At 33.4% G+C, this 9,869-nt stretch overlaps 1 protein-coding gene across 1 annotated transcript; it reads right to left on the bottom strand.

Annotated features, from left to right (window-relative positions):
* Nucleotides 1-6,377: 6,377 nt before the first annotated feature.
* LOC143610224 (uncharacterized) lies at nt 6,378-6,984 on the bottom strand. The gene is made up of 2 exons (XM_077084760.1): nt 6,819-6,984; nt 6,378-6,721 (listed from the first exon to the last, which is right to left on the bottom strand). Exons 1-2 carry the CDS (start codon nt 6,961-6,963, stop codon nt 6,378-6,380), a joined length of 489 nt encoding a protein of 162 aa, XP_076940875.1. The 5' UTR covers nt 6,964-6,984.
* Nucleotides 6,985-9,869: the final 2,885 nt, after the last annotated feature.

Raw genomic sequence — 9,869 nt, 5'->3', positions numbered from 1 at the left:
GATTCTGGGAAGTTCATAGTGGATGTTTGAAAAAAAAGGCAATAAAATAGGTTAGTTAATTTTAGAGCACTGTACAAAAAGTTAACTTTATCAAAAAGCTACCAGAGTTCTAGGATTTGACTAGGTATCTGATTATGTTCACAATTTTGTTAAGTTTTCAATTTGAATCATGATAACAATGTTGTTAACTATCTAAAATAAATCACAATGACTTGTAACCATGATTAAAATATGTGTTTCCCTGCTACGTTAGTTATAAACTTATAATTCAGCAAGTTTCATGTATTCTTTTTGTTGGTTAATTTTTCGTAGGATTCCCTAGACAAACGAAGGATTCTCTGTGACAATAAATTCCGTTCCATATAAATTAAAAGATCTGTTTGAAGCCAACTTTTTTGATGGTTCATTTCATTCTATGTTCTTGATGTTCATATACATCATTATTGAGTAGTTGATGCTATTTGAAGTTATATAGTTTCTATGGATTGATATTCATATTCAATTAAATACTATGTTTAAAAGGACTCCAAAACTGAGAAATATTGTATAATTGTGAATATTGTATGAACTTGAAAGAGGGGTGTTGGAAATTAACTAACATATTGAGAACATATTTTAAACATATTTCTATTTGAGATATAGAATATTTAACAAATTTTTGACAAGTTTGGGAAGTGACCATGCTAGAGGTGTGTTATTTATCTTAGAAAGAGATTGCGCGTAAAAAGGAAATTACTATCTGTACAAAAATTTGATTTATAGTTGTTAGATGTAACAATATCTTATTTCATTCGTTGTTGGGCTTATGATATATTACATGGTACAACTACTCTCGGTTTGTAAAACAAGTAGGGGTAATCAGTTCACGGTTCTGAACCACCAGAAGTGGAACCGAAACCAAACTGCTATGTCCGAGCCGCATTAATGTATTTTCGGTCCGGTTCGGTTCTTAGATTTGGGTGAAGACAGTTCCTGGTTCGGTTTCAGTTAAAACTGATGGTGCTAGTTAAAAAAACAAAACTGTAAATTGTATATAAAACCCTATTTATATAGTGGGTTTTCCAACTACCTAATTATATACAATCCTCTGACAATATCATAAGCGATAGTCATCTTCCACTGCACTAAATTTGTTTTAAGATATAGTTGTATTCTGTAATATTTTGAGGCATTCTAATTTGTTCTATTTTTTGAATTGTCTATAATATGCTGATATGAAATGTTTTATTTTATGAATCGTCCATTCTTTGCTGCACCTTCTAATAGTTCATATTTAGGATTTAATTGAAAACTGTTTTCGGGCTAGAACTGTTTAATCCGGTTCCGAAAGGAACCGGAAACATTAAAATACGGTTCGGTTTTCGGGCTAGAACCGTTTAATCCGGTTCCGGTACATTAAAATACGGTTCGGTTCCGGTTCGTATATTTAACATTTAATAGTTCCGGTTCCGATCTGGTTTAGTTTGGTTAGTTTCGTAAATCTAAACATTTGCATAGCCCTAAAAACCATATCATATTAGGAGATAAACTAATAGAACATGAGTACCGCACTATCAATTCTCACTGAATTGTCACCCGCCGCCGCATCGCGCGGGTTTTTACTAGTATATATATATATATATATAGGATTAGGTTCATTTCAGAAGTGTTTCTTATTGCGAGAAGAGATTCTAATCAATCACATAATTTTTTTTTATTTTATGATTATTTATATGCAAGGGTATATTAGTGAAATATAAAATATTTTATTTTGTAACTCATGCTCATTAATGGTTTAATAATTAATGATAAGTTACTAGTAAATGGTAAGTTACAAACTATTATTATCATTTTTTATTTCATATAAAATTTGAACCATTGGAATCTATTTGATCTAAAATCATTTTATTCTATAAATGGCTAATTATTATTGTTACTATTATTATTATAATCATCATTTGAGCTAATGTAATATGGATGTAGCTACGTAATTTTATGTAAACACACTTTAAAATGTTATGTAGTTATAATTAGTGTAGCGTAGATATATCTAATGTAATGTAGGCACACTTTTAATATTGTGTAGTCATAATTAATGTAGTGTAGACATATCTAATGTAGTGTAGACAAAACTAATTTTGTATAAGTAAAACTAACATAGTGTAGGCAAAACTAATGTTGGGTTGACATATCTAATTTATTGTAGACAAAGCAAATGTTATGTAGGTACATTTTCAAATGGTTATGTAGTCATAATAACTAGTGTAGTGTAGGCATATCTAATGTAGTGTAGGTAAAAAAAATGTAGTGTATGAACACTTTCGAATGTTGTGTAGTTATAACTAATGTAGTATCTAATATAGCGTAGGTAAAACTAATGCTGTGTAGGAATTAGTTTGTTTATATGATAATGTGTTGGCAAAACAAATAAAAATAGGCTTACTTCAATACATTGTATGTACTATATAAACAAATCCGTAATATACAATGTAATGTTGCAAAATTTATATGTTTTATGAGCAAACCCTAAAAACAAATAAACAACTTACACAACCATAAAAAAAGATCATAATTTTAATAAAAAAAATAAAATAGTATTAACCTGTAATAAGCATTAAACAGACATAAAAAAGTAACTACTTAAAGCATTAAAATCTTGTTTAATGAGTCATACATCACAAAAGACGTATCTAACATTTTTATTAAATTATATGTAATAAATATATGTTTTTAATTACGAATTTGCCATTTATAATATAGACCATTGATTAAACATAATAAATGGTTCAGATTCATTTCTCGCACTTCTCGTTATAATATCACTTCTCGTATGATCCTTCCCCTATATATATATATATGAAGAAGATGAAGAATTATACAATCTGGACGCACAAGGAAGGAAACACAAGAATCTCGACTCCTATGACTTCAAAATGCGTCTCTCAAGACGAATTTTAAAAATTTCTTTTTTCTAGAATTTGAAAATATGTACAGGGCAGGTAGGAAACATAAAAAAACAGTCTCGAGAGACTGTATTTTAAGAAGAAAAGTTTAGAAAAAATTTGAACTTTTCCTTCAATATTTCAAAATAATTTGAACTTTACCTTCAATATTTTCCCTAATTTGGCCTGCTCCCTACCTTTCTTTAAATCTTTGGCCTGCTCCCTCATAATAATTATCTTTTTCCAATGTGTCTCTCAAGTTCAAATTCTAGAAATTTTTCAGGAAAAAATGACTATTTTGGGACTTCTCTCTCTAAAAAAGTATTTAAAAAAAAAAATCGTTAGAGAAAAAAGAAAGAAACAAGGGGCGTTTTTCTAGTCAAACCTGAAATCTATTAGATTTGTTTTTTAAAGAATGTGTCATGTTTTATACATCAAATGGCCAAAAATTGTAATAAGATAGTGGTATTTTGGAAGAGTGGAATTTTTTGATATCTTTTACATTAATTACATTAGAAATGATCTAATATAAATATTAATTAGTTTAATATATTTGTTTGTTTTTTATGCTTAACTAATCCTACATTTATTTTCTTTATCTTTTCATTCAAACCAACTTTTTTGTTTAATTTAAAAAGTAGGGTTTTGATCAAATACAAATAAAATTATTATGCTAAATGTGAGAATCAAGTAGAGTAATTATATACACAAGTAGAGTAATTATGTAATTACTCTATGATGTAATTACATAATTACTCTACTTGATTCTCGTATTTAGCATGTTAATTTCATTTGTATATTAATTTTCTCTTTAAAAAGTATATAATTCAATAAAGTTATTAATCAAACTAATTACACTATCAACTTCTTATTGATTTTAGCATGTTTTTAAATTTTATTTTAGTTACTATTTTGGCTTCTTTCTGTTTTTTTATTAAAGTATGTTTTTATTTTTTATTTTATTTCAGGTGTGTTTTTTTAAAATGTTGTACGTTTTAAGTTTAATTTTAAATTAAATATGCTATTTTCTAACTATTTTATGTGTTTTTTTATTATCTAATTTATTTAATATATACAAAATATAAAATAATGAATTATAAATGATATGAATTGATATGGATTAAATAAAGGGAAAAGTAGGTGATGTAATGACAGTTTGAAAGAACTAACAACTATCGGAGGAGAAACAAATGTTTTTCTAAGTTTGTTTAAAACCTGACGTGACATGCTAAGTTAACGGTTTAAATTAGAGCAGGTGTTTTGCATTGGTGATGCTCTTAGATGACTAACATAGATTACAGAAGTGTTGCATATAATTCATACACAATGGCTAAGTTGGATGGTAAGCCCTGAACATGAATCAAGGCATAGCATAATGCATCCGTGTTGAAGTAAGATCAGAGAAAATCAGTTATACGAACTCAGAAAATTCAAAGAGAATAAATGAAACAAGAGATCGAAGTGAGCAACAGAAGTTTGCCAGGAATTTATTAAGACCATTGAGTAAAGAATATCATAACTCCAGTATGAGTATCCGAAATGTCAACCAAGATAAATGGTTAAACAAATTCGATAGACTTAATCCAAGGAACAATCTAGTTAACATTAATAAATGCTTAGAAGTTAGAACACATAAAGTAAGGAAAATAGTTAAACACAACTGGTCACTGTGTTTAGTAATTAATAATTGCTTATGATATTCTAACTATTGATTGACTGCATTATTTAAAGATGTAAAGTTAACAACAAATCAAGAATTTCAATCTTTAAACTGACAGAGTCAAACGCCAATAAGATAAGACTAAAAGTCAAATGTTTAGTCATAAATCTGAAAATAGAAATACTCACACCTAGAAAGCAAATCTCGAGGATGAGATTTTTCTAAATGTGGGGAGGATGTAACAACCCGAAATTTTGTGCCAAATTTGACAACTTTTAAAAGTTAAAGGAGCCAAGGATATAATCCCGAACAAAGAAAAGGCATAAAAATGCGTAAAGATAAAGTTCAGACCTTCGTTTTGATGTTTTATAAGTTGAGGGACCAAACTGTTATTCTGCCAACTTAAGTCCAGGGCCTCGTCTGTAATTTTTCAAACTTTAGATAAGACGAACCATCTCATTATTATAGGTCTGCCTAATCCATAACTTAGACATTAGGTTTCCTTTTGAGACGGGGTGTCTCATCCGCCTACAATTTGTGACGGCCCTATTATACGGACCGTCTCATTATTAGACGGTCCGTCTCGTCAGCTGAGTCAGCAAAAACGTGTCAAACCCGACCCTAACGTGTCATATCGTGTCTTTTGACTCATCACATGAACTTGTTCTATGAATGCAACCTCTATTTCGTTCTTAACACTCACACTTCAATAAGAACCAATATCAAACACTTTTAAGCGAGAGGTTTTTAAGCAAGAGCAAGTGAAGTAAGGCGATTCTGATCCTAATGTATTAAAATACTACAATTATTTTTATTTTTTTAAGTTTGGGCGAAAAATATTGTGAAATTCTCGCTGACATGGCGAGGTAAGTGAGAAATTATAACTTTTTCTCGCTAAGCAGGAGAGAAATGGACCTTTGAAAGCCTAGCATTGGTTTAATAAATTTGTAAAACCGAGTTTTCAATGTTCATATTTGTAAATCCAGATGTTCTGATCCGTAATGCCCCGTAAATTTGCTGGATTTTAGAAACTATGGGCAATTGGGCAGTACACTTAATTAACAAATTTAGGTGCAGATGCTGGTCAAGCTATGTTCATAGCAAAGCATTTAGATTTTAGAGTAGTATACTAATATATTTTTTTTTAATTTTTGAAATCATGTATTCTCTGGAGTGGGCTCATAGTCTGGACTCAGGTCTAGGTAGGTTGGGCCAATTTCATATGCAGTACAGAACTAGTTTATATAGGGTTAGGGACCGTAACTTTTATTTATATATGTAAAGATATATTTTGATTTTTCGACTGGCCTTTGAGATTTTTAAACTTACTAAGAAAAGATGAAAAGATCAATGCATATATGATGCATTTTAAAAACGTAGTGAAAACTAAAGGGTTAATTAAATTGTGTATTTTCTTTTATGTGACACAACTTGACCCGAACCAAAAATTCTGACGTCAATTTAAGAGTTGTACGAGTAATAGAAAAACGACCCCCGTGTCACTCGAAATCAGATGCAATTTGCGCACTGCTAGACACTTAACAATGACAGCTAGATTAATAAAACCTTTGTGGTTTTAAAAGGCATTTGAATGCTATTAATTAGATATCCACGTGGCTCGCTTCGACACAAAGATATTGTTAAGCAGAATTGGCAAGAACGGGTTTAGGGAAGTTTATATAAAACTTCTTTCTCTATCGTTTATCAGTTCAACAATATGTCGAAACTAAGTAAGTAGAAATTGGAATACTAGTATTACATAAACCTTTGATAAGAATTAAGAAACTAAGTATATATTATTTTCCACAAACAGCAGGATCTTTCTTAGATGCTCCAAAACTCAAGGCAAACATGTTGTAAACGCACACGCTGTCATGTTTGGATTCAAGAGAAAACTCATTAGTAGTGGCCGTTAAACCAGGTATGTTGCACGACGGTGAAGTGCCTTTAATCAGTGCGGCCCTGCACTTATTCAAAGCCGCAGCATCTCTAGCACAAAAAATCCCATCCACAGAAGGCACACGCATATCCAATCTATAAACTCCATACCGGTTTGTGGTCCTGTTAACCGAAAACGATATTTGCTCGTCTGTTTTTGGTGAAACCGCATCGAATTTGCAGTCTATCTTAACTTCAGCTCCTGCAATCAAACAGTACTAGTATACATATTTAGTATTTTTTTTAATTTGTTAAAGAATAAAAAGTTACAAAAAGAAGATGTATATATAAAGATGAACCTGATAATAAGAATGTGTGGTTGGAACAAGTATTACAATTCACCTTACCCATCACACTAATATGAGGAACAATGGGCCTTGAAGCTTCAAGTTGCATAAACATGGAAAACGATGAAAATAAGACGAAAATAGTCGCAGGTGCCATTGCGGAATGCAAGCAAAGAGATCAGAGATGATGGATATTAATGTTATCTGTATGGGTTTTGTATAAATAGTGAGGGTGGATAAAAAGGAGGGAAGGATGTGAAGTCAAGAATGAGATTGGGAATTCAAGTAGAAACAAAAAAACATGTGATGTGTTTTGGTTGGATTTGTCTGGTTTTTAGTTATTAAAATCCTTAATTAAGGTTAGTTAATAGAACCCTTAATCATGCTTAGTGCAAACAAAAACATGTGTCGGCGAATAATGTTCCAAGGACGTTTAATTATTTTTTTTTATATTGGTTTTATCAATCCCAACTATTTTCTTTTGAACACTGCCGGTCCCAACTAATTAATCGGCTACTGATGGTCTCAAATTTTAACGTATTTGCTACTAATGGTCCGTGAGGAATCCTAACGCCATTAGTTTCAGGTCGTCGGAAAAACGTTTTTGGCTGGAAAAGTCAAATTTGTTGCCGGAAAACACCACCTGAACACCGCAACCACCACCAATTGACTCACCGTCAACAAACTACCACCACTTGAACATCATCAACCGATCCCGACGATGGTTCTAGAGTTTCTGGCGACCTCAATAATTGGGGCTTTCAATAGAAAAAGGTTCTAAAAGGTCCGATACAGAGTTACCAAGATGTTTGGGATGAAAATGTTGAGTTTTCGGGGGAAAAATTGGGTTTTTCGGCCAAATCGTTTTTCCGGCGACCTGAAACTAACGACGTTAGGATTCTGTTAGTCGCGGACAGTTTGGAACAAATACATTAAAAGTTAGGACCGCCAACAGCCAATTCGTTAGTAGGGACCGTAATGACCAAAAGACGATAATTAGGATTAATAAAAACCAATATACCTATATTCTTTTTTAACAATGTTGGGACCATCCAAAATACCCTTCTGGGCCTTTCTTAGACGAGATGTCAATCGCCCATACTAATTTTAATTTAACGTTTTAGGTCTGGTTTACTCAAGAACATCATCACCCCTACACCATTGGACTAGAAGCTAACCGCTTAAGAACATTTAATAACTATAGAGTTATCATGGGAATCCAGTGAAACTGGAAATGAAGATACTGTGTATTTAATGATAGGTTTGAATGTCATCACGAGGAACTTGGGAGAAAGTGGCTCAAAGGCTCTTGGGCCTCACTAACCGGCCCATTTTCATATATTGTTTAAAAAAACAGTTTGGTTACCTTTCAATTGATAACGCCCATGTGTAAGACTGATTGCTTTATAATATTTAAGTTAAACATGTATACTTGTAACCCCTAATTGAACCGATACCGACCAAGTTACCATTGTGTTACCACTGCAAAGCCCTGGTTTAAAGCAGCTACAGAGAGAGGGATTGGATCCTTTTGGGTTTCCGGTGAGATTACCGGCTTATACGTCAGGGCACCTTCGCGAATCAAGTTTGAGCCCCCGCAATGCGCGGGTTCTCCAACTTGTTTATTGAATAACGCAAACCACCTATTTTAGCTCTAAAGTTATATATAATAAACTAATTATTAATAGACAAAAAAAAATCTAAGCTCAAATTCATTATTTTACGCCTTTTTTTTATTTCCAATCTAAAATTTTAAAGCCCAGATAGAAAACCGAAAAAACGAAAAATTAGAAAAACCAACATCAAACAGTTTTTGAAAAGCTCAAGCACCAATTTTTTTGTTTTGTTATATAATAGTGCACACTATAAAATGTTCTAATTACATAACATATGGTGGTGATAATCAGGCACGGATAGGGGCAAGGCTTCCCTATGTTCAGGGTGGCCCCGCCCACTTCCGTTCATTTGCTCAATAGTGTAAATTTACTCGATTTCATCTGAAAATTTAAACATCCCACCCTAAGTTTTTATTCAAGGTTCGCCGCTGTGCATAGATAAAACACATGTTAGAGAAATAACCTGTAACATCCTAAAAATTTTAATAATGAATAAAGGAAGTTATGTTTAGTGATTTCGCGTAATTAATTAATATCGGGTAGGGAGCGGGTCTTGGACGTGGATTAATTGAGATGGGTTAAATGAGAATGGGATTTCAGGGATATAAATACCCCCAAAATCCCAAAATATCTTCATTTTCACCAAACTCCCTAACACCCCAAAACACACACACACCACACGCATACCGCCGCCGGCCGGCCGAGCCAAGGGAAGAGTCGGGCAGGTCCGAGAGAGAGCGATTAGTGTACTAGCAAGTAAACGAGATCCAAACAAGCCCAAAAAGGTATGATTCTTGATCTTTGAAGTTTAAAGATCCAAGCTTTTTTAGTGTATAAGCGACCGAAAATGGTCGGGAAGCGTAGTGGGTGATATTGAACCATAGCAAGGGTGTTAAAATCGCTCAAAATGCTGGAAAGAAACCGAACAGCGGCTGTCTGGGCAACTTCGCCTGCATCTGGGCAACTTCGCCTTCAAAGCGATGAACTTCGCCTGCAAGCTAAGTTCGCCTGATGAACTTCGCCTGCAAGCTAAGTTCGCCTGATGACAACTTCGCCTGAGGCCAAGTTCGCCTGATGACAACTTCGCCTAAAGCCAAGTTCGCCTGATGACAACTTCGCCTAAAGCTAAGTTCGCCTAAGGTTTAACTTCGCCTAAAGCTAAGTTCGCCTAAGGTTTAACTTCGCCTAAAGCTAAGTTCGCCTAAGGTTTAACTTCGCCTAAAGCCAAGTTCGATTAGGAAGTAAACTAAAAATCTAATGAAAAATGTGTTAAGACAGTTAATGGAAATAAAATTTTTCCAAGCTGACCTGGCAGCTCGACCCCAGCCAGAGGCTCTGCCCCTTGGACCCTGCTAGGGGCTGCCGCCCCTAGACCCCGCTGCCAGGGGCGCTGCCCCCGGACCCCCGTTCGTTGTGGGTCATATAAAGATAGACATACATTATGAGA

The sequence above is a fragment of the Bidens hawaiensis genome, unplaced genomic scaffold (genome assembly GCF_021521415.1).
Source record: "Bidens hawaiensis isolate Kalapana, Puna unplaced genomic scaffold, B.hawaiensis_p1.1 tig00024998_1, whole genome shotgun sequence".
Classification (NCBI taxonomy): domain Eukaryota; kingdom Viridiplantae; phylum Streptophyta; class Magnoliopsida; order Asterales; family Asteraceae; genus Bidens; species Bidens hawaiensis.
Note: the sequence above shows the minus strand (reverse complement) of the source record. Positions and strands in the feature narration are given on the sequence as shown.